Source organism: Dasypus novemcinctus, chromosome 18 (genome assembly GCF_030445035.2).
Source record: "Dasypus novemcinctus isolate mDasNov1 chromosome 18, mDasNov1.1.hap2, whole genome shotgun sequence".
NCBI classification, from domain to species: domain Eukaryota; kingdom Metazoa; phylum Chordata; class Mammalia; order Cingulata; family Dasypodidae; genus Dasypus; species Dasypus novemcinctus.
The window spans coordinates 33,034,852-33,059,962 of record NC_080690.1 but is presented as its reverse complement, the minus strand read 5'-3'; the positions used below and the strand labels follow the sequence as shown (position 1 = coordinate 33,059,962).

Sequence of the window (25,111 nt, the reverse complement as noted above, 5' to 3'; positions counted from 1 at the left end):
TGAACCTTTCTCCAGGATTGACCACATATTAGGACACAATGCAGCTCTCAATAAATATAAAAAGATTGAAATTATACAAAGCACCTTCTCAGATCATAATGGAATGAAACTGGAAATCAGTTATAGAAAAGAAAGGGGAAAATTCACAAATGTGAGGAGGCTAAACAACACACTCCTAAATAATCAATGGGTCAAGGAAAAAATTGCAAGTGAAATTAGTAACTATATTGAAACGAATGAAAACGAGAACACAACAAAACTTATGGGATACAAGGCAGGCAGTCTTGAGAGGGAAATTTATAGCCCTAAACACTTACATTAAAAAAGAAGAAAGACCTAAAACCAAAGATGTAACTGAACAACTGGAGAAACTAGAAAAAGAACAGCAAACCATTCCCAAAGCATGCATAAGGAAAAAAAAAAAAAAAAAAAAAAAGATTAGAACGAAAACAAATGAAATTGAGAACAAAAAATACAACAGAGAAAATTAATAAAACCAAAAGCTGGTTTTTTGAGAAGAGCAATAAAACTGACAAACCCGTAACTAGACAAACAAAGAAAAAAAGAGAGAAGATGGAAATAAATAAAATCAGAAATCAAAGGGGGAAATGGATGTGGCTCAACTAATAGGGTTCCTGTCTACCATATAGGAGGTCCTGGGTTCAATGCCCAGGGCCTCCTGGTGAAGGCAAGCTGGCCATGCGGTGAGCTGGCTCACACGGAGTGCCAGCCCATGCTGGAATGCTGCCCCGCACAGGAGTGCCCCCCTGCGTTGGAATGCCACCCAGTGGCAGGAAAGCCGCCCCATGTAGGAGTGCCAGCCAATGCTGAAAGCTGGTGCAGCAAGATGACACAACAAGAGACACAGAGTAGAAAAAATAAGAAGACAGGGAAACGGACTTTGGCCCAGTGGTTAGGGCGTCCGTCTACCATATGGGAGGTCCGCGGTTCAAACCCCGGGCCTCCTTGACCCGTGTGGAGCTGGCCATGCGCAGTGCTGATGCGCGCAAGGAGTGCCGTGCCACGCAAGGGTGTCCCCCGCGTGGGGGAGCCCCACGCGCAAGGAGTGCGCCCGTGAGGAATGCCGCCCAGCGTGAAAAGAAAGTGCAGCCTGCCCAGGAATGGCGCCGCCCACACTTCCTGTGCCGCTGACGACAACAGAAGCGGACAAAGAAACAAAAGCAGACAAAGAAACAAGACGCAGCAAATAGACACCAAGAACAGACAACCAGGGGAGGGGGGGGGAATTAAATAAATAAATAAATCTTTAAAAAAAAAAAAAAAAAAGAAGACATAGCAGAGCAGGGAGTTGAGGTGATGCAAGAGAGTAATTGTCTCTCTCCCACTCAGGGAGGTCCTGGGATCAGTTCCCAGAGCAACCTAATGAGAATACAAGCAGACACAGAAGAACACACAGTGAATGGACACAGAGAGCAGACAATGGGGGGAACGAGGGGAGAGGGAGAAATAAATAAAAGAAATCTAACAAAACAAAACAAAAAAAGAAATGAAAGGGAGGAAGAAATAAAAACGATCATAAGAGGATATTATGAGAAACTGTCTACCAACAAACTAGACAACCTAGATGAAATGGACAAACTCCTAGGAATGCACAAACAACCTACACTGGCACTATAAGAAATACAAGAACTTAACAAACAAATCACATTTAAAGAGACTGAATCAGTCATCAAGAGTCTCCCCAAAAAAGAAAAGTCCAGGACCAGAAGCCTTCACAGGTGAATTTTACCAAGCATTTTGAGAAGAATTAATACCAATCCTATTTAAACTCTTCCAAAAAATTGAATAGGAGGGAAAAGTACCCAACACATTTTATGAAGCCAACATCACCCTAATACCAAAGCCAGATAAGGATACCATAAAGGAAAGAAAATGACAGACCAATCTTTCTAATGAACATAAATACAAAAATTCTCAACAAAATACTTGCAAATAGAATCCAACAGCATATCAAAAGACTTACACATGGGAAGCAGCTGTGGCTCGAGCAACTGAGCTCCCATTTACCATATGGAGAACCTGGGTTCAATCCCCAGGACCACCTGGTAAAAAAAAACAAACAACAAAAAAAAGCGTCCCAGACTTGCATGGAGCACGGCACAGAGTGGTGCAGGTCCCCACACAGCAAAATGATGCACCAAAGAGATGATGATGCACCCAAATAGGAAAAAAAAAAAAGGACTTATACATTACGCCCAAGTGGAATTTATTCCTGGTATGCAAGGCTGGTTCAACATAAGAAAATCAATCAACGTAATACACTACATTAACTATTGAAAGAAATAAACACATGATCATCTCAATCGATGCAGAAAAGGCATCTGACAAAATCTAGCATCCTATCTTGATAAAAACACTTCAAAAGATAGGAATAGAAGGAAATTTCCTCAATATGATAAAAAGGCACATATGAAAAACCCACAGCCAACATCGTACTCAATAGGGAAAGTTTGAAAGCATTCCTTCTAAGATTGGGAACAAGACAAGGATGCCCACTGTCACCATTGTTATTCAACATTGTACTAGAAGTTTAATAATAAAAAAAGACAGAATTGAGAGTCCAGAAATAAACCCTCACCTCTAAGGCCAACTGTTGTTTTTTTTAAATAGCAGCATTATTCATAATAATCAAAAGGTAGAAACAGCCCAAATGTTCATCAACTGATAAATGGATAAATAAAATATGGTATAAACAAATAATGTGATATTACTCAGCCACAAAAAGGAATGAGGTACTGATAGATGCTACAACATGATGAACCACAAAACATTATGCTAAGTGAAAGAAGCCAGACACAAAAGGTCACATATTGTTTAATTCCACTTTTGTGATATACCCAGAAGAGGTAAATCCATAAAGAAAGAAAGTAGATTAGAGGTTGCCAGGGACCATGGAGAAGGGGGAATGGCAGTGCAGTGACTGCTTAATGGGTACAGGGTTTCCTTTTGGGGTAATAAAAATATTTTGGAATTAAATAGAGATGATGGTTGCACAACATTACAAATGAACAAAATTCCACTAAAATGTACTCTCTAAAATGGTTAATTGTATGTTGCGAATTTCACCTCCAACTGTTTTTTTGTTCGTTTGTTTGTTTTTTATTTCTTTCCCCTTCCCCCCACCCCCAGTTGTCTGCTCTCTGTGTCCATTCACTGTGTGTTCTTCTGTGTCCCCTTGTATTCTTATCAGCAGCACGGGAATCTGTGTTTCTTTTTGTTGTGTCATCTTGCTGCGTCAGCTCTCCCTGTGTGCGGCACCACTCCTGGGCAGACTGCACTTTTTTTTCTTTCATGCGGGGTGGCTCTCCTTATGGAATGCACTCCTTTGCGTGTGGGGCTCCCCTACATAGGGACAGCATTGCATGACATGGCACTCCTTGTACACATCAGCACTGCGCATGGACCAGCTCACCACACGGGTCAGGAGGCCCTGGGTTTGAATCCTGGACCTCCCATGTGATGGATGAAATCTGCTTCCCTCCAACTGGTTTTTGACAAACATACCAAATCTATGCTGAAGGCATAAAACAGTCTCTTTAAAAAATGGTGCTGGGAGAACTGGATATCCCTAACCAAAAGAATGAATGATGACTCCGATCTCACACCCTATGCAAGAATCAACTCAAAATGGGTCAAAGGCCTAAATATAAAATCTAGGACCATAAAACTACTAGAAGAAAATGTAGGGAAACATCTTAAAGACCTTGTGGTAGGTGGTAGTTTCTTGGACCTCACACCCAAAGCATGCACAACAAAAGAAAAAATAGATAAATGGGACCTCCTCAAATTAAACACTTTTACACCTCCCAGGACTTTGTGAAAAGGGTGAAAAGGCAGTTGACTCAATGGGAGAAAATATTTGGAAATCACATGTCAGATAAGCTTTTAATATTCATGATCTATAAAGAAATGTTACAACTCAACAATAAAAAGACAAATAACCCAATCTAAAAATGGGCAAAAGACTTGAATAGACATTGTCCAAAGAAGAAATACAAATGGCACAAAAACACATGAAAAAATGTTCAATATCACCAGTGATTAGGGAATTGGAAATCAAAACTACAATGAGATATCATTTCACACCTATCAGAATGACCGTTATTAAAAAGACAGAGGACTGCAAGTGTTAGAGAGGATGTGGAGAGAGAGGAACACTTATTCACTACTGGTGGGAATGTAGCCTGGTACAGCTACTATGAAGGACAGTTGGGGAATTCCTAAAGAAGTTAAATATAGATTTGCCACATGACCTGGCAATACCACTGCTGAGTATATACTCAAAAGAAATGAGAGCAGTGACACAAGCTGACATCTGCACACCAGTGTTTACAGTGGTGTTATTCACGATTGCCAAAAGCTGGAAAAAACCCAGGTGCCCATCAACTGATGAATGGATAAACAAACTGTGGTATCATCACATGATAGAACATTATGTAGCTGAAAGAAGAAATTAAGTCATAAATCATATGAAAACATGGATAAACCTGGAAGACATTATGTTGAGTGAAGCAAGCCAGACACAAAGGACAACTACTGTATGATTGCACTACTAAGAACTAAATATATTGTGTAATCTCGTGGAATTACTAACTTGAATACGGGTCACCAGAAAATAGAATGAGTTTAAAGAATGGAAAGCTGATGGTTGGTTAACTTGTGCAGAATTGGTAAAAAGGATGTGTTTTAATCTTTGGAAATGAATAGAAAAGGTGAAAGCCAACATAATTTCTGTAACTAGGAGTCTATTATGTGTGTATGAAAGTGGTTTAAAGGGAAAGTCTAAGGTAATATATATTTCTAAAAAGAAAGATAGGGAAGCGGACTTGGCCCAGTGGTTAGGGCATCCGTCTACCACATGGGAGGTCCGCGGTTCAAACCCTGGGCTTCCTTGACCCGTGTGGAGCTGGCCCATGCGCAGTGCTGATGCATGCAAGGAGTGCTGTGCCACGCAGGGGTATCCCCCGCGTAGGGGAGCCCCATGTGCAAGGAGTGCGCCCCGTAAGGAGAGCCGCTCAGTGCGAAAAAAGTGCAGCCTGCCTAAGAATGGTGCCACCCACACGGAGAGCTGACACAACAAGATGACACAACAAAAAGAAACACAGATTCCCATGCTGCTGACAACAACAAAGCAGACAAAGAAGACACAGCAAATAGACACAGAGAACAGACAACTGGGGCGGGGGGTGGTGGAGAAGGGGAGAGAAATAAATAAATAAATAAATAATTAAATAAATCTTTAAAAAAAGAAAAATAAAAAATGTAACATGGAACTGTATAGTATAGTAAAACCTCGTGAAATATGAATATGGGTAAAATTGCATATATAAGCCTGTTTTTCTTTGAAATTGAACAAATATATGTTAACACTACAAGATATAAATATCAGACAAAAAATTATACTAAGTGAAATAAACCAGACACCAAGTACTACATTTTGTACTACATATTGTATGATTCCATTTATATAACTGAATTTATAAAGATGAAATTAGATTAGTGGTTATGTAGGGCTGGGGAAGGACTGCTAGGGGGTGTGGAGTGTTTCTTTTTTGGAGTAATGAAATTGCTCTAAAATTTTTTGTGGTAATGAATACACAACATTGTGATTATACTAAACATCATTGATAATATACTTTGGATAGATCATATGGTATATGAATATATCTCAATAAAACTGCTTAATAAATAAATAAGTATGCAAGAATAACTAGAAATAGCAGCTATGTGCAGCAGACACCATTAGAGAGATCGAGGGGTAAGGAATTTTCTTGTTAGTTTGGTTTTTATTATTATTATTATTGAAAAAATGAAAATGCTCTAATGATGATTGAGGTGATGAATGCACAACTACGTGATTATACGAAATATCATTGATTGCACACTTTGGATGAATTGTGTGCTGTATTAATATGTATCAATAAAATTGATTTGTTAAAAAAAAACAACAACCATGTCCCACTATGTCATTCTTCTGTATCAAACCCTGCATGGCTCCCATCTCCCTCAGAGTAAAAGCCAAAGTCATTATGAAGCCTCACCCATAAGACTCTGACCAATCTTATCCGCTCAACCTCTCTGATTTCTTGCCGATTTTCTTGCTGTTCCTCACATGCACTGGCCCTGCTCATCCCCAGGGCCTTTGCACATGCTGCTCCCCTGCCTGGGATGCTCTTGCTGCAGTAGCCCCCAGCTCACTCCTGCGCTGGGCAGGTCCCTGCTGAAATACCTCCTCCTCAGAACAGCTTTCTCGGACCAGCTTATCTCAGGAAGGTCCCTCCATCACCTCTGTTTCCTCACTTGGCTTTATGGTTCCTCACAGCCCGTATCTGGAGGTGACACCTTACACAATCATCCATGTGTCCATTGTCGGGCTCCCCCGAATGGAGCATGAGCACTGTTTTGTCCCTGCTGTGTCCCCGGGCCTAGAGCTACGCACTCCATACATTATTGTGCTATATGAATGGATGTTGGTGAATTTGCTCCCTTTACCACAACCACTCTCTGTGTGGCTTTGCATGGAATCATTTCATAGCGTGAAGTGGAAAATGACGAACATGGGATGAAAGGCTAGGGAGGAAAAACCAGATATGTGGATTAAAAAAGCTTATCCACCTGATGAAGATGGCAGAGGGAGGGGCTTCAGGGTTCCAGCTTCCCACAGAAGCTTTGAACAGACAGCAAGAACTGGCAGAAACATCGTTCTCAGGGCTCCAGAAAACGAGAGGCCTACAGTAACAGGGTGAGTGCCAAATCCAGAAAAAGGCCACTTTAAAGCAGTAGGACCTCAAGGTGCACTGCTGGCCCCTTCCCCACCCCTCACCAGCTAGGTGCAGAGCCCATCTGTGTTCCCAGAGTGGATTTCTTGTCCTAGTTCTGGAGGGACATGTGCACAAACTGGGAGCATGTGTGTCTGGCCGTCTGCTGGTGGTGGCCTGAGGGATTTCTGCTCTCCCAGAACTTGCCCCGCATGTAGAAGATGGCTCAAGGGACACTCACAGAATGTGCTGCCTGGCCATAGGCCATGTAGGGCAGTGCCTGGGACCATGAGGAAACTGTTCCCTAGGGAAGAGGGCACTTTCCAAACTGTATAAATGGGGATTTCCTAAAGCCACACACACATGCCCAAGACAAGATGCATGAGCAGAAAGGATGAGGGAAGTCCCTCCGCTGTGGCCTGGAGCTATTCTCTAAACTCATTGTATGGATACATCCTGAAGAGACCACTTGCACAAGTCAATCTGCAAAGACTGGGAAAGTTGTTTTCTCTCCCTTCCTTCCTTCATTCCTTCCTTGCTTACTTGCTTCCTTCCTCCCTCCCTCCTTCCCTTCCTTTCTCTTTCATTCTTTCTTTCTTTTTCCGTTTTATTTCATACTTTATTTATTTTATTTTATTAGTTTCTCCCAGCATTGAAGGATGGCTCCATCATAAAACCAGATGGCTACAAGCTTAAGGAATAGATGCCTCCGAATCTGAATTTCAGCAGTAATACGTCAAAATATCAAACTGTCCAGGTTTCAACAAAAGGTTACAAAACACACAAATAATCAGGAAGTGATGATCAAAGCAGAGGAAAACATTAAAACATTAGAAACCATCAATGAGGAGGATCAGACAGGGGACATACCAGAAAAAAAGACTTGAAAAAAAATGGTCCCAAATATGCTCAAAAAGCTAAAGGAAAACATGAACAAATTACTAAAGGAAATCAGGAAAGTGACAGGTGAACACAGAGACTATCAATAGAGAGATAGAAATTATGAAAAGGAACCAAGACTACAGTAACATTTAAAATTCCCTAAGGGATTCAACAGCAGAATGAAGGTAGCAGAAAGAAAGAATCAGAGACTTTGAAGATAAGAAGACTACTGAAACCAGTAAGTCTGAGGAGCAGAGAGAGGAAAGAATAAAGAAAAGTGAACAGAGTCTGAGGAACCCGTGGGACACTATCAAATTTACCAATATCCATCCTGTGGGAGTCCCAGAGAAGAAAGAAAGGGGCAGGGAGAATATTCAAAGAAACAATGGCTGAAAACATCCCAAATTCAATGAAAGACATGAGCATCCAAGATGCTCAAAGAACACCAAACAGGATAAACTCAAATAGACACAAGCTATGGCATATTGTAATCAAATTCTCAAATACCAAAGATAAAGAGAAAGTACTGAAAGCCACAAGAGAAGAGCAACGTATCATATATAAGAGAGCCTGAATAAGATCAATGCCAATTTTTCATGGGAAAACACAGAGACAAGAAGACAATGGATGACATATTTAAAGTGCTGACACCAAAAAAACTGCCAAAACTTTCTTTAAAAAACTAGGGAGAGATTAAGACAGACCCAGAAAAACAAAAGTTGAGGGAGTTCATCACCACTAGACTGGCCCTACGACAGATGCTAAAGAGAGTTCTGGAGGTTGAGAGGAAATGATATTAGACAATAGATTGAAGCCACGTGAAGAAATAAAGATCTAAGATGAGGATAACGACGTGGGTAAATATAAATGCCAGTACTTTTGTATTTTTGGTTTATAACTCTACATTTTGCTACCTATAGGATCTAAAAGGCAGCTCCATAAAAAGTATTGATAAAGCAGTGGTTTTGAAGTCATAATGTATAAACATATAATTTGTGACAAGAACTACATGAATGTAAGGGAACAGACAGTATAGGAATGTAACTTGTGTATAATGTTGAAATTAAGTTAGTATTAAAGCAAACAAGATTATTATAGATACAGGGTGTTAAATTTGAGCCCCATGGTAACCACAAAGAAAATAGTATAGAATATATAAGGTCATAGAGACAGAAATTAAGAGTACAGTTTACCAGGGGTGGGTACAGTGGGAATGGGTATAGGAATGGGTATAATCGGTATAGGAAAAGTTTTAGTAATGGAAGGTGGTGAGAGTACCACAATAGTGTGGATGTGATTAATCCCACTGCATGGTGAGCTCGGGATTGATTGAGATGGGAAAGTTTATGTTGTTTATGTTTCTACAATAAAAAAGAAAGAAAGAAAAATCTACTAAAGAGATGAGATAATGGTAATTAAATGTAATACATAATCCTGGATGGAGTCTAGCAATTGAGGAGAAAAAGCCAAAGGGATATCATCAGGATATAGAAAAAGTTAGAATATAGACTATAACCTTTATATTAATGTTGAATTTCTTGAACTTGATAACTGTACTTAAGGTAGTTACAGAAGCGAATATCCTTGTTCTTAGGAAACATACATGGCAGTGTTCAAGGAGCATGTTATGTTGCGTACAATCTACACTCAAGTGTTCAGAAAATGGATAGATGATAGAATAATATGGCAAATATGGCAAAATGTGAAAATTGGTGGATCTGAGTATCTAGAGGGGTAGAGGTATGTCAGACTTTTCCATATGGGGTTTGTATTGTTTTTGTAACTGTTCTGTGAGTTTGAAAGTTTTTCAAATAAATTTTTTTTAAGAAATTTAAATGCTTAATGCAATTGAAAAATTAGGGACAAATTTATAGGATAAACAGAAACACTTATTAACATTTATTGAATTTCTTCCATGTGCCAGGAACTGCACTGGAGACATTCATAGATACTATTTTATTTAATCTTCACAGTAGCAAAGTATAGGAGTGTTATATTATCCTCATTTTGCAGAGGAGAAAACTGAGATCAGAAAAACGAAGTAACTTTTCCAAGGTCACACAGCCAGCACCTCCCCTGGAAGGGGTGTGAGCCCCATCAGCCTCACTCCTAAGCCTACTAAGGGATTTCAGTTCATTGTCTCCCTCATTCAACTAAAAACCTGATCTAACAGTTTGGAAGCAAAACCCTACTTTTCTAAAAAAAAAATTGCATGCTCCCCAATAATATAAAATACAGATTCACAAGGTTAATCACTGCAGCACTGTTTTTAATTGCAGAATATTCTAAACAATAAATGCCCATTCACAGAAGTGCTCTGCAAACGGAAATAAGAATGAGGAAGCTGTCTATGAACTGACAGAGAATGATATCCAGGATTTATTGCCATGTGAAAACAAGCAAAGTGCAAAAGAGAATCTACAGTATGCTACCTTTCGTGTAACGAAAAAGGGAAAATAGGAAAATATTCATGGACCTGCCAATTTTTCATAAAGAAACACAGGAAGGCAAAACCAGAAACTCACGGGGATGGTTATTGTACTGGGTTGAACAGTGTTGCCCACATTCATTAGTCCACCTGGAACCTGTGACTGTGCCCTCATTTAGAAATGGGTCTTTGCAGAAGAAATCAAGTAAAATGAGCTCATACTGGATTAGAGTAGACCAACATGAGTGGTGTCCTTATAAGAACAGGGAAATTTGGACACAGACACACAGACAGTGAGAAGTGAAGCAGCGATTGGAGTAAATGCATGGACAGCGAAGGAACACCAAGGATTTCTGTTTCAACCAATAGGAGCTAGAAGAGGCAAGGAAGGATTCTTCCCCAGAGCTTTCAGAGGGATCATGGCCTTCCCAGCATCACATCTTGATTTCAGACTTCTAGCCTCCAGAACTGTGAGAGAACAAATTTCTGTTGTTTTAAGTCACCCAGTTTATGGTACTCTGTTACAGCAGCCCTAGGAAACTCAAGCAATTGCCTATAGGAGATGGGTGACAACAGGGTAGAAGCAATGCAGGAGTTGAGATACTTTTCTGAGTATACTGTTTTAGACAGTTTTGACTTTGGGAACCACGTCAATGTTTAAATACAAAAAAAGTAAACAAGGATGGGGGAGAAATGCAAATGAAATTTGAATTTAATGCAAATGGAAAGAAAACTACCTATATTTCAAATGAATAAAATAATCATACTAAAGGGGTAAAAGAGAGAACTAATTCAAATAATAATTTTGAATTCTACTTAGAAGGTTTATTTTTAGCAGTAGCATGGACTAGTAACACTAAAACTACTTTCGCTATTCTATAGAATTGAGCAAATGAATAAATGTAGTTAGGATAAAGGAAGTCAGGTTTCTTCATGTTGGAGAAGGGAGTTACAAATATGGAAAGGAAGAAGATTAGAATGAACTCTGTTGCAATGGACTGAAATTGATTAATATATATAGATATAGATAGGAAAATAAATGTTGATGTTTGTATGTGTGTGTATTGTATTTATATGTGTGTGTGTGTGTTTCCTAGCTCTGTCCACTAAGAAGACTTAGAAGCAACGATTCCATAGTAGCATTGAGCCAACCTAGTGCTCAGATCTTGGTTTCTAAATACCATTCCCCACTAAATGGAATCAAGTCTCCTTGAAAAAAAAATGACCATTTCCAGGAATGGGACAGGGTTGTGAACAAGGGTCGTAAGAGCCAACCTGGCCAAATGTGGAACAATATGAGCATCCAAGTAATGATTGTAGCAGGATATTCATTGGATAAAGTAAATCCATACTGATAAAAATAAATAAATTAACCAACAAATAAATGGGAGAGAAGGGAAAGTTCTTCCTTACAATAGAATGTAGGAGTGATGGGCTAGAAAATCATCATTTTGCAACCATCAAAGAAATCCTTGATTTGGCTAAGAATCATCAGTGAATGCTAAAATTAGTGGATGAAAGTTTGATGGGGAACAAGATAGTCTCAAGATATCTCTCCCCTAATTACTTATTAACTACAAAGAGAAAAAAAAATAGCAACTTCAAAGTTCAGAAACCTAGTGGACACCACTTTAGCCAAGTGTGACCAATGTAAACATCAGCAATATTGGCAGAAGCCGGCATTCGGGCCCCTGGACATGCTGTGCTGAGGACTTGTCGTTTCTGAGGTATTCCTGCCCAAATTGCAGACCTTGAAGGTGATCTAGAGGAAACATCAGACAAGCCAAAATCAGGGGATGCTCTACCAAATAACTGGCCTGTGCTCTTCCAAGAAGTCAAAGTCATCAAAGATAGAAAAAGGCTGAGGAACTATCCCAGATTGAGTCTAAAGATACATGGCAACTTCATGCAATGTGTGACCCTAGATTTGATCCATGAATGGAAAAGGAAAAGCTGTAAAAGACGCTGTTGGGACAATTAGTGAAATATGAATGTGGATTAAAGATAAGAGTATTGTTTCAGTATTATATTTCCTGGTTTTGATGGAAAGTTCTGTGGTTCTGTACGAGAAAGGCTTTGTTCTTAGGAAATGTACAGAGAGGCACATATAAAGTACCTGGCCTTCTTCCGGAGTAGCTTCTGAGACTCGGGATAATGCACCAAAATCTCATTCAGGTCCTTCTTATCCAGGATGAAGAGGTTGGTAAACCCATGAGCTACGACGTTGGCCGTTCGCCGGTTCCCACCCCCAACAGCCAGCAAGCTGGGGCAGAGAAGGGAGGAGGGTGAGATCCGGTGGTTCTGATCACATGAACATCTTCCTTTTTAACCCCAGCCTGGAGCCCAATGGGGGCCCCACCCAAGTGAGCTCCTGGGCCCACCCTGCATATGCCAGCAGCTGTGGGGGCCGCGCTCACAGCCACATCCTCAGGCCCACCCAAGTCGTCTCCCCACTGGTCATTTCCCACCCTCTTTCCAGTGTTTGCCCCCACTCCCCTCATTGCACCCCAGCTCCCCTCTGACCTTATTTCTCCAAACACAGATCCTGCCTTCAGCGTCACCAGCACAGACTTGCCATCAGGGCCACCCAAAACCTGCACCTGCCCTGCCTGGATGATGTACATCTCGCGGCCAATCTCCCCCTGCAAAGAGAAGGGGAGAGTCCCTCTGCCCACCCCCAAAGACAACCAGAGCAGCCTGGCCCCAGAGGCTGCGTGGCCCAGCGAGAAGGAACCTGGGTCTTGGGAGCCCAACCCCATCACTGCAGGACACGCGGTGCGCGACCTCAGGTCCTCATCTGTGGACTGGGGAGCGTGGCGACCCCACCTGCCTAGCGGACAGGGTGATGGTTCGGAGTTGGTGGTGTCCTGGAAAGGAGAGCACTTGGCAAGTGCAGAAGGGCAGGGAGCCGGGTATTCTGCAAACTCCCAATTACGCCCAGAGGCCTGGAAAGTCTAATAATCAGCTGACAGCGATGCCTAGCGCCCATCGGGAGCCCAATAGGCATCTGCTAGCTGAAATAAGACAATATTATTGTTAATACACTTCCATAATATTTTTCCATGTCAGGCCCTGTTCCTAGTGCTTCGTGTGCATGAACATACTTAATCCTCAAAAACGTCCTACGGCAGGAAAAATTTGCCCAAGGTCACAAAAATAGAAGGCGGCAGAGCCTGTATTGGAACACAGGCAGACCAGGTCTGGAACCCCAAGTCAAACCGAATGAATGAACAAACGAATGGCTTGCTCTGGGCAGCAGTCAGAAATACCCAGCCTGCCGAGGACGCCCCAATCCTCAGGGACGGGCCCCTGCCCACGTCCACTGTCTGTCCAGCACACCTGGCCTGACTGCAGGGAGAGAGACCAAGAGACAATCACTCGGTTAGATTTGTAATTCATTCAGCAAACGTTTCCTGTGCATCTCAAACATACCTGGCCCTTTTAAACAAAGAGGAAGAAAGTTTTGTTTTCTTCTTTCTGTGCCCAAGTTGGGGTCTGAGAGGCCCGGGGTGGCCCATGGATGGCTCAGTGAGATTGGCTCAGAGCAAAACTGGCCAGCAGAGGGCGCCACTCACACATGCTCATCAAGTACCTCACCTTCCAACAGCAACACGTGCCCCACCCTCCCCACCCCAATACCTGGCGAGTCCTTTCTTATCTAAAGCAAATTCTGCATTACCCAAGAGGATCATAGCAGCAGCAATTGCACCTACTTCGTGCCAGGTAAGGGACCAAACTGTACACACATCTTACTCAATCCTTACAACCATGCCACTGGGGAGTTACTCTCAACATTTTCACTTTACCACATGAGAAGACCAAAGCTCAGAAAGGGCAAGCAACATGCCCGACTGCTCAGCGAGGAGGTGGTCTAACATCAGACCAACTGATCTCTTGCTCCCAAACCTCTCTTAGTCTCTGGGCTGCGACGCTAATTCTCAGCCACTGGCTCTCCTGGGAATCACTCACCTTGGTTTCACCTTGGATTCCAAAGAGTGGGAGCAGAAAGGGCCCTAGACACTGCCCAGTCCCAGGATTCCAACCCAAATGTTTCCCGGGATCAGATGGGTGATGAAAAGGAGTGAAGGGAGCCTGGTGGGGGGTTGTGGGGAGTGGTGGGGCTTGTGGCATCAGGCGAGAGCATAATGCCTCCACTTTTGGGGACAAGTCTTCCTCCGCTCCAGCTGACTCTCTGCTATTTGGGAAAGTGGGATCCAGTATCAACAGATTTCCGTTTTGAAGTAAAGCCAGGAATCTGGATTTTTAGGTGAAACTTCCCAATTTACAAAACAAAAAATGAATCAACTTTTTAAAAACAGAATATACAAAAATAAATAAAACTATAAAACATCTGTGGGCTGGATCCTACCCAAGGGCCATCATTTTGCAACCTCTGACCTAGCCCACCTCCCCCACCCCCAACCCCCCCCCCCCCCCCGCCAGCCCATTTTTCTGAATAGAAGACCAAGACCCTGGAACGGCCGCACCTGCGCGGTCAAGGCCCCGCCTCTCTTCAGGCCCGGCCAGTTCCCGCTCAGCGAAGTCCCGGCCCCGCATCCTGCGTGTGCGGGAGCTGCAGAGATGCGCATGCGTCCCTGCGCCCCTGCCGGGAGCCCGCCCAGAGCCTCCCAATCCCAACACGCCGGCCGCTCTCGGGCGGGGTGAGCAGCGCGTGGAGCTGCGGCCGCTCTCCCCCTCTCGGGCACTTCCGCCCTCTGCCCGGCTTGCAGAGCCCGCTGGACCCTTCCAAGGCGCGCCTCCAGCCCCGCTCCTCGCCGAGCCGCGAGCGGCCGCCCCGCTCACCTTCTTACACACGTAGTCGTTGGGCAGGTAGACGACGGAGCGAAGCCTCTTCAGCATGTCAAAGATCATCTGGCGGTCACAGCCCTGTACCAGGGAGGGGGAGGCAGCCCCGTTTAGAAGAAGATGCCGACCGGGGGCCTCCGCACCCTGAGGGGAAGGGGCACCGGCTGGGCCGTACCTGGAAGAGCGCCACTTTGCTGACAATGTCGTAGTTGACGTCGATGGCCAGGTCCAGCCGCATCTTGTCCGGAAGCTGCACCATCAGCTCTGACTCGTCTGTGAACGAGACCTTGGACGTTTCACCCGTACAGGCCGAGTCCATGCTGCCCTGGCTGGCTCTGGGCACCCCGTTTCCCTGCCAGCACGCTGGAGTCCCTGGGTGCCCTCTCCCAGGCCTTTGCAGGTTACCAGGAACACCTCCATGCATGTCCCTGGCTAACTCCCACCGGATCTTCACTAATGTCACCTCCTCCAGGAAGCCTTTTCCTGACATCCCCCCTCCCAGCTACTGTTAGCAGACCCTGTACTGTAGCACTTATCACACCTTTTTTTGTGATTATTTGCTAAAGGTCTATCTTCCCAACTCACACTGCAGGAATAATACTAGCAAAGAGCTCACGTGTGAGAGCGCTCACTGCATGCCGGGCACTGTTTTACAGCGCGTTTTACAAAGGTTAGTTTATTAACCACACAGCACCCCAAGAGGGGCACACTCTTACCCCCATTTCACAGATGGGGAAAGGGAGGCTTGGCACGGGTGGTGCTTTGCCCACAGCCGCACAGCCCGGCAGGGGTGGACTCATTCCACCCAGCCGTGCAGCTCCAGGGCCTGCGGACAAGAGCAGAGGCCACGTCTGCTCAGCCCGCCACGGGGCCTCCGCCACGGGGTCTGCAGTGGCCAGCACAGAGCCTGGCGGGGAATGAGTGAGCCTCGTAATGACCCGGTTCCGCAGGAGGAAGCTGCAGCTCTGAGAGCTGCTAAGTCGTGGAAACGGAAGCACACTCTTTGACCCTGACTCTGACCCCTCCTGCCGCACCACATTTATTATTTATGGATTCAGGCCCTGGTCCACACAACCCCGGGGCAGCTCAGCCTCCACTCTGGTCTTACACAGTTGCTCTGAAAAAAGGGGAAATGATACAAGGCGGCCCCGGGAAGGGACGAAGCAATGGATGTGAACACACCTTGTGAACTGTAGTGTGATATGCACTAGCAACAGATAATAAGGAAGATTGTAACACCCTTTGTCCACAGACCTGCCAACACTCCCAGCTCAGGAGACTGGGGGCTGAAGTGTGATTGCTTTGGGGCCAGAGGGAATCCCACGGAGGCAGCAGGACCCTTTTATTTGCCTGAAGGATTGGGGTGGGGGTGGGGGGCTCTAAGGCACAGGGCCAGTAGCCTATGGACTTTTCAGAGGCCTCCAAAGTGATGTCTAGGCTTTGAAATCAAAATTACTCACCCCCAAATAGAAAAAGGAAACAGGAAAAAAAATCAAAATTAATAAACATAATCAATAAATTCAAATTTCATTAAGCATTCAATTTAGAATCCATAAAAACTTCCCGATTTGGAAAGAATTTGCAAGACTCTTCCACTATGAAGAATAACCTAGCACACCCTACCAATGTCAAAAAATCAGAGCCAATGGTGAATTAAAGGCATTGTTGTAGCCAAATAATTTGAGAGGCAAATCATAACATCAAAACATTTTGCACCTATATGGATGGAGAGAGATTGCACCGTGATGGGGATGCAGATTAAGGTGGGTGATGTGGCAGGGTGGGGAGAGCAGAGGACAAGCCCTCCAGTCTTCAGGGGCACCCACAGGCCCCCCGAGCTCCCTCCCTCGTAAATGTGGCCACAGGCACGAGAGGCCCAGCGTTTGGGGTCTCAGGAGGGCGAGGGAGGAGCCCAGGCAGGCCGGGGCGCTGGGCAACGAGAGGTGGCCCTGGAGCAGCTGGAGGCATCAGGGGTGCGGCCGGCTTACCCAGCATGCCTTGGGAGTGCCAGGTGTACTCGTACCAGGTCTTGACGCGGTTCTGCACGGACCTGGGGATCTTGTAGAAGTTCATGTACTTGACCGTGCTGTCCATGCAGCTGCGGTAGTAGGTCTGGCCCGCGGTGGCGGCCCCCACCACATCTCTCATCTGGGGGGGGGTCAAGGAAACCGCTGGGTAAGAGTGGGGGGCTCTTAAACGGGCTGTGTGGACGGTGTGTCGGGCACACGTTTACTTTACGCAGACCCAGGGTACCTGCTCGTCGTGGGGCGGGGTGGGGGCGGGAGGGAGCGAGGCCTTTGCTGATGGGGGAATTTCCGCCTCTAGAAGGGTGGGCTTGGGGCGGGGAGTTCCCTGGAGGAAGCCTCGCCGGGCTGGCGCTGGTATGACACGCCAGAGGGTTCTCAAAAGGAAGAGCCCAGATCCTCCGCCTTTGCAGACAGCCATTCAGCGCAGGCCTCCCAGGTGCCACAGGGGGGCCGAAATGCGTGGAAAGAGGCGGCGGAGAGGGCAGGGCGCCCACAGAGGGGTTTCCTGCCCGCCCCTCACCAGCCTTCTTTCCCAGCCCCGTCCGAAGGGAGCGGGCGCAGGCGGTGAGATTTCCAGCCGCGGCCGCAGGAGGGAGACTGCCGAGAGGGGACCCGGTAGGAGCGTGGCCTGGGGACCGGGCGGGGGACCCAGCTACCTGTCCGATCATGACGGAGAAAGCGAAGACACCCGTGAAGTAGTTCAGCAGCTGAAAGACGATCTCAAAGAGCGTCTGGGGGTCGGGCAGCCCACCGATGGTGATGAGGGTTTTCACCGCCCAGTAGTAACAGCGAACATAACTGGAGGGAGGGGAGAAGGGGACTCGGTCATGCCGGGCCCACCCTGCCCACCTCCCAGAGACGCACCCGTGCAAGAGAGAGCCCTCTAGAGCTCAGAAAAGTGCAAGGAGAACCAGCTCTCTCACGCACTGTACGTCTCGCAGGGTGTGTTCGCGGGCTCCGCCTGATTTGAGCCTGGCTCTGCCCCAACCCTCAAGGTCGTGCTCTCCTGTGGAAAGCGGCTCTGGGACATTGCTAGGAAGAGTCGGCAGGAGGTGGGCCAGGGCTTTCCAACTCCTAATATCTGGGCTCCCTCAAAGAGGAAAGGGTCCTTGAATGTCCACAATCTTTCCTTCCCAGTCCTCCATCGTGTTGGTTCATGGAAAACAAGGAAATTCTGGAGAGAGCCAACATCAAGGCTGGACGATTTCTTGGGGACCACCTTTTCTGATCCCCCCTCTTTCTACCCATTTTCCCTCCTCCAGGGCACACAGGAGCTGCCTGGAGCCTGCTGTGGCTCCAGGGTTCTGCTCCACTGAGACACTCAGGGCCTCCACTCAGCCCCAAAGTGGAGACCATCACTCGAATGGCAAACCATCCACTCTTAGGGTGACCCTGAACTAGTCCCCCCGGGTGCCATCACCAGTGGCTTCTGCAGCATCGTGGTTAGAAGTGGGCTCAGGAGCCAGACGGCCTGGGCTCATCCAGACAAAGCACCTCATCGCTCCAATCCTCGGTTTCCTTCTCTGTAAAATAGGGATGGCAATAGACCATCCCTCACCAGGTCATGAGGACTAAACCTGATGCTAGAAGAGTGCCCGGCACGCGAGGGCCTCCCAGGAAATGTCAGCTGGCAAGACCTTCATCGTGGCTGGTGCCTGCCACGTGCATCCGGTGGACAGGAGAACAGAGTGGGGACAGGCCAGTGAACATGCAGTGATTGTTGGGAGGGGGGAGCAGCGGCTGCTGGCGAGTGGGGTGGGGGGGCTCTGGGCCTCTCTGCACCTCATTAGTCCATGGAAGTCTCAGGACAACCCAAGACAGACCTGCCCTGTCAAGCCCACCGGTCATAATGGTCCTGACCACCAGGGGGCGACTGGAGTCGCCTCAGCTGCTCCCAGCCCCATCCTGCAGACTGCTGTCCCCAAGCTCGATGTTCACACCCCCAGCCGTAAACAGAAGACCCAAAGTGATGCCCACAAGACTGTAGCTTCCCCCCAAGCCCTTCCTGGCCGGAGGACTCTTCTGTGGGCAGCACACTTCTTAGGGGCCTCCCTGAGGTCCTGCCTCTCGTGCCACTGGGTCTGGGGGACGCTCCAGGCCCCGTGGGGCTGGAGAGGGAGCCTGGTGGGGGGGGGGTGCGGGGAATGGGCCCCGAGGCCAGACTCAGAGCAGGCACTCCACAGAGAGCTAAGTTCTTAGTAACCATGACACTGGACTTCTTGAGGAATCCCCCTCCACAGCTTGGACTTGTTCATATATTGGGTTTTCTGAGGGTTTTATTTGGAAAAGAGTACTGCTGCCAAGAAAGCGTGCCCCCTGAGCAGCGCGAGCCCCCCAGGGTCCCCGCTGGAGGGAGACCCAGATGGTCATCCCGGGTCCTCCCCTTCCCTGCTTGACAGGCATCCAGGCCTGGCCCAGGGAGCTGCGCTCTTAGCTGGGTGCAGTAAAAACCCACTGAGAATTTAGGAATGCTGGGATCCCTCTCCTCAGAAAAGCCAGCTGGTTCTCACATTTTAGCTCCAGTATCTGGGGAGTGGTTGTAGCTGCCCCCTGACATCTCTGAACCCCGCTGGTCTGCTAGCTTCCCCATAACAATAACTACCCGTCGGATGTAGGCGACGCACTCCTGGCCAGGCAGGGGCTGAGATCTTACACACGGCTTTTTCATCCTCGCAAAACCCGAAAGTATTATTGCCCCCATCTTGCAGATGAGAAAACTGAGCCTGAGTGGGTGAGGCCCTCACCCAGGAGCTAGGTGTGATGCAGAGCTTGTGGTCTTCTCTTTGCAGAGAAGGGGCCTCCCTGTCCTCTCTCGGCCCCCTCGTGAGGGGTGACTGAAGGAAGGAAGGAAGGAGTGGTTCTAGCCGTGGGCTCAGGAGCAGGCCCATCAGGGATGGGGGATTAGCCCTGACACCACCCCAACTCACTCCACCGCCCCATGGGTGCCAGGAAATGCCTTCATGCCGCTGTTGTCAGGCCCAGCTGCCGGGGCCACCCTGTACCCCGGGGTGTCGCCATAGAGGTGTGGCTCCCCTGGGCCATAGGCCCACCGTAGAGCGTGACAGCTGTGGCCAAGGTGGTGAGGTTGGGGCGTCCATACAGGGAAGGGACTGCTCTGAATGAATAACCACTCTGCAGAGAGGCTGCCCTATGGGACCCTCCCACCACCGTCGCCAGCTGGAAGCAAGTGCTGGGAGGTGGACAAGGCGTTGACAGCTGGACAGAGAGTGTTACTTGTCACAAATGGGCACAGCCCAGGGCGAGACAAGGCCCCCCTCGGGTGACCGATACCACCACACTCCACCGCTGGCCCGACCGTGCACCCACTTTAGCCAGGCACGGGGGCAGGGACTGAGACCCACCCAGGGGTGGGTCCTATTGTCATCTCTGCTTCCAGGTGAGGGACCTGAGGTCCAGAGACCTGCTGTGACCTGTCACCTGCTGGCAGGTAGCCTCAGGGGTCACATGGCGGGCTCCCTGTCCCTAGTGTTTGGGCTCTGGACCTCCAGGCTCACCCCACTCTCGACCCCACGAGCCCAGGTTCCTCCCACACTGTCCTCACCGCCCTCATCTTGACCTTCTTGCGCTCTTAGGGCATGCCGGCGTCCCCTTTCGCTTCCTCCAGGAGGGTGCTTGTAGCAGTTTGATGTGGTTATGAATTCCAAAAATAGATACTGGATTATGTTTGTGATCTGGTCTGTACCTGGGCATGATTGAATTGTGATTGGGGCTTTGATTGGGCCACATCATTAGGGCGTTGAGTCCCTGCCCCTTGGGGGGCGGGGACTCACAGATAAAAGACATGGCAAAGGACAGAGTTGAGCTTTTGATGTTGGAGTTTGATGCTGAAGCTGGAGCCCCAGGTAGCCCTGATAGTCCACAGCTGACCTTGAGGAGAGAGGCAAAGCCTAGAGGGCCTCTTAGTCTACAGCTGACCTCGTGGAGAAAACAGGAGCTGAGCCCAGAGGAACCCAGGAAGCCTGAACCCTCACATATATCAGCAGCCATCTTGCTCCAAATAGACTTTGGTAAGAGAAGGAACTTATGCCTTATGGCCTGGTATCTGTGGGCTCCTACCCCAAATAAATACCCTTTATAAAAACCTACTGACTTCTGGTATTTTGCATCAGCACCCCTGTGGCTGACTAACAAAGGCTCTTTCTGAAAGCTCCCTCAGTCATGTCACTCTCCTGCTTAAAAGGTCTGAAAAGCAGTAAAACCAGTGCTGGCGCGGGTGAGGGTGAAAACGGGGTAGTTGCAATAAGCATCGAAACCTTAAAAACGTTCCTGCCTTCAGTCCTGCCATCCCCTGTAGCAATTTTTCACGAGGAAATGCGAAGCCCAGAGGATGAAGATTCACGCTGGAGGATGCTCCTGGGAGTAGCACGGGTAACAGGGAGGGAGCCTGGAGGTGCCCTAGGCAGCCGCTGATAAGGGGACAGGTAAAAGAGGGCCGGTAGGTCGTGGGGGTGGGGGGGGTTTGGGGGGTAGGGGTGGGGGGTGGCCCGGTCTTGTTTTCAATTCTAACGATGGGAAAATATATACAATATTGTATCCTATTTCCTCCCTAGTGACATATTTTCACATTTTCACTTTTCTATCCTGAGGATGTATCTAACAGTCCATGTGCAATGTTTCCCGTTTTCTAAAAAGCTGATTGGAACTGACAGTTGAGTCATATAGTTACCTGCATCTTAGAATCAGAGAAACACAGTTGAGGAGAGTATGTTCCTGGTTTTTGTTTTATTTTGTTTTGTTTTTTAGGAGATACTGGGATTGAACCTGGGACATCATACATGCGAAGCAGGTGCTCAACCACTGAGCTACATCAGCTCCCCTGATTTTTCTTCTATAATCAGAATATGTATCATTTAAAAAAGAAGATGAACAGAAAAACAAACCCTGTACTGTTCCCCATTGCCAAGAGCAGTGCTATAGCCAATAAAAATGTAACATGAGCCACATATGTAATTTAGCTTTTTTTAGTAGCCACATTTTTAAAAGTAAAAAGAAAATTTGTACCAGGCATTGAACCCAAGACCTCCTATGTGGGAAGCAGGCACTCAACCTCTGGAGCTACATCTACTCCCCTGAAATGACTTTTTAAGAATATATTTTAGTTAGCCCAAAATGTCAAAAATATTATCATTTCTACATGTAACCAGTATAAAAAGGTAGTAATAAGCTAGCCTATATTTTTCATTCTAAATTTTCAAAAGCCAGCGTGTGTTTTACACTCACAGCGTATCGCAGCTGCACTAGCTGCATTTCAAGCGCCCAAGAACCCCACGCAGCTCTGGGGGGTAAGGGCGGTTCAACCCCCACAGCCAGTGCAGGGGCCTTTTGGCAGCCAGGTCCTGCTGCCCTTCCAGACACTTCCACATGCCATGTCTCCTCCAAGCACAAAGGACCTTGAGTCTACCAAGACTTTACAACTCCCCACCTTTCTTCACACTGCTCCCTCCCTCCCGGGTTCTTGGCCCCTTCTCTACCTATCAAGGCCAAGGTCAAACTCAACTCTGCAGTGAAGCCTCCTCAACTCTGACCGTCTGCCCACACCTGCCCACCCACCCCGCTGCACTGGATGTCCCGCTGGCACCATTTTCCCCCGACCAGGGGATCAGGAGCCACACTGCCTGGGTAGCACCTCCCATCTGCTACCTCATCTGTAAACTGGGGGTGCTGGCAGATTGTTGGGAAGAATGAGTGAGTCACTAGGTAAAGTGCTCGCAACCGGGCCGGTCCACAACCGGGGCCCTGCCGTGCTTGTTGTATCATATCATCGTCATTTCAGCATGTGCCATGGTCTATGGCAGACCTCTGGCGTGGCAAATAGGCTGGCCTTGTTTGCCACCCCGCCATGAGAAGGAGCCTCAGGCGTCTTTCCACTTGGGGGGTGGAGGAGGGGCTGCACGTGCGGGGTCTATCTGCCAACCCTACTCAACTCTGGGGTGCTGAAAGGAACTTTCTGGCGGGTCTTGTTCATGCCCGGATCTGCCTCTGCTTGGCACGCAGCCTGGCACAGGCGGGTGCTCAGGAAATGTGAGCCTAGCGGGCACGTGGAGAGCCGGCCCTTGAATCTGAACATGGCAGAGGCTCTTCGTGAACAAGCGGGCCTCACGGTAGGCGAGGCGACTGCCGTCCCGGAGCCTTTGTGCCGAGGCTTACAAGGAGGAAGGGCAGCTCACCTGTTTCCCACGCCGTCGTACACCCAGTGAGTGGAGCCGATGCCCTGGTAGTCCGACGCCCAGTAGTACAGACACGAATTCACATGCAAACTGTAGAGCAGGTAGGCCGTGGTCCTGATCACCCTGCGGAAGGAGGAAACGCTAAGAACACGGCAGAAAGAGGGGCGGTGACTCTCGCCCCGGGGGCTGGCATGGCAGGGGGCCGAGCCAGGCATTCCCTCCCCCACGCCCACTTCCGACCTCCCCCCATGTTGGGACTGCAGGGCCCTGCCCGGCTGCCTGGCAGGAAGGACGCCTGGCCAGGGAACCCCCCAGTGGCCGGGCGGGGCCGGGCGGAGGCGCTTTGGAGACCGTGCCAGCCAGTAGGAATGCACTGCTTGATGTGTACGAAGTCGTGGACGATCGGGGTGGGCATTGGCACGGGTAGCAGAGCCACGTGTGTGCACAAGTTCTGGGGGAGTGGAGGAGCCCGAGGGGAAGTGTATCCTTGGGGAGGAGCAGCTTTGCCCAGAGGTGCAGAGAATGAGGCTCGGCCTGCCACGCCATGCGGGACGGTGCGGGGAGCCTCGTTCCAGCGCGGCTGCTGGGCTCGTGTCACACCCTGGGACCAGTCCCCAAGTCTGAGCGAGGTTGAGGGGTCTCAGTTCCATGGGCCGAGACCAAGACGAGGGCCGACTCACTGGACACGCCGGTGAGCCGTGGTGTCAGCCCACGTGGGCCCTCATCTCAATGGGGGGACACGGGACACTCCTGGTTCTCTAGAAATCACAGCATCCTTTTGGAGAAGAGGACACCAGGCCATGAAGAGGCCCAGCTTCCGGGGCCGATGGGACCTCGAGAGCCAGGGGGTCTTGAAAGGAGAGGGCACGGGGGTAGGGAAGGTCCTGCTCCATCGCTGCAAACGCCCTAACGGCTGCGTGGGTGCTGTGCGCACATGTGCCCGCGCAGGGCTCTCACCTGTAAATGTAGGCTTTGCTGAGGATGGCTTCCAGGCGGTTGTTGAACTCGAAGAAGGCCATGTACTGGGAGGAAGGGCAGGCGTCAGGGCAGCCCACCGTGGTGGGCTCGCTGCCCCCGTCTTCCCGGCCCGCTCCCCGCAGGTACGGGCAGGGGGGACCGTTGCTGCAGCCCTCGGGCGGAGGGCGCTGGGCAGTGAGCGTTCAAGACCAGACGTCCTCAGCCCTCCGGGGAGCGGGAGTCGGAGGCTCCGTTTCCTAATCCCGGGCTCACAATGGGTCTATAATTTCAGGGGGCTCCTAGGTCCCCTGAGTCCCATCGTGGAGCTTCCAGGGTTATAAGTGTCCCAGGTGAAGGAAGCTGTTTAAATCTTTGCTTTGAAACTAAACAGTTTTATAAAGAAACAGCCCCCCTAGCAATGCTCACTTTCATCCTTCAAAGGCTTATTTCTAATAATAATGGTCTAATAATTAATGTTTGCTCTCCTGGGTGAGCACCTCATATATGACCAGCACTTGACATACATTATCTTGTTACTTATTTACCTATGAGGTGGGTGTTATCATTCTCCTTTTACCCAGAGGGAACAGGTTCTCAGGGAAGTTAAGTAACCTGCCCAAAGTGCACAGCCAGTAAGGGACAGAGGCAGCATTCGAACCCAGAACCCACTCGAAACTGCAAGCTCTTTCCACTATGCTGCACTCCCTCTAGATCTCTGTACGTAGCATTTTGACACTTGAAAATAGTATTTGTGAAGATTCTCTCAGGGCTACGCTAGCCATCACCCAGGAGCTCATTTGCTTTCAACCATTCGCCTCCTCTGAGGTGTGCGGACCATGATGTGGGCGCGCTGGGGCCACTGAGTGAACTGGGCCGTGGACCTCACCTCTCTCTTTGGGCCACACCTGCCTGCAGGCCTGACCTTCCTCACCTTCGCTCATCACTCTAAGGCCAGCTCTTCAGCCCCCGGGAGGCCGGCACACGTCAGAGTAGAAGAAAGAGGCCCCCGGGCAGCCAGGAAGCAGCTTCCGGACCTACATCCAG

At 48.2% G+C, this 25,111-nt stretch overlaps 1 protein-coding gene across 1 annotated transcript in view; it reads right to left on the bottom strand.

Annotated features, from left to right (window-relative positions):
• Positions 1–25,111, bottom strand: part of CNGB1 (cyclic nucleotide gated channel subunit beta 1) — an 82,434-nt gene that overhangs the window by 9,999 nt on the left and 47,324 nt on the right. The window contains exons 27-34 of the mRNA XM_071208983.1: positions 24,068–24,132; positions 23,111–23,233; positions 17,579–17,720; positions 16,884–17,043; positions 15,071–15,168; positions 14,893–14,976; positions 12,613–12,731; positions 12,206–12,352 (exon numbers count right to left, since the gene is read on the bottom strand). Coding sequence (XP_071065084.1) covers positions 12,206–12,352; positions 12,613–12,731; positions 14,893–14,976; positions 15,071–15,168; positions 16,884–17,043; positions 17,579–17,720; positions 23,111–23,233; positions 24,068–24,132 — 938 coding nt within the window. The remainder of the gene's footprint in view (positions 1–12,205; positions 12,353–12,612; positions 12,732–14,892; positions 14,977–15,070; positions 15,169–16,883; positions 17,044–17,578; positions 17,721–23,110; positions 23,234–24,067; positions 24,133–25,111) is intronic.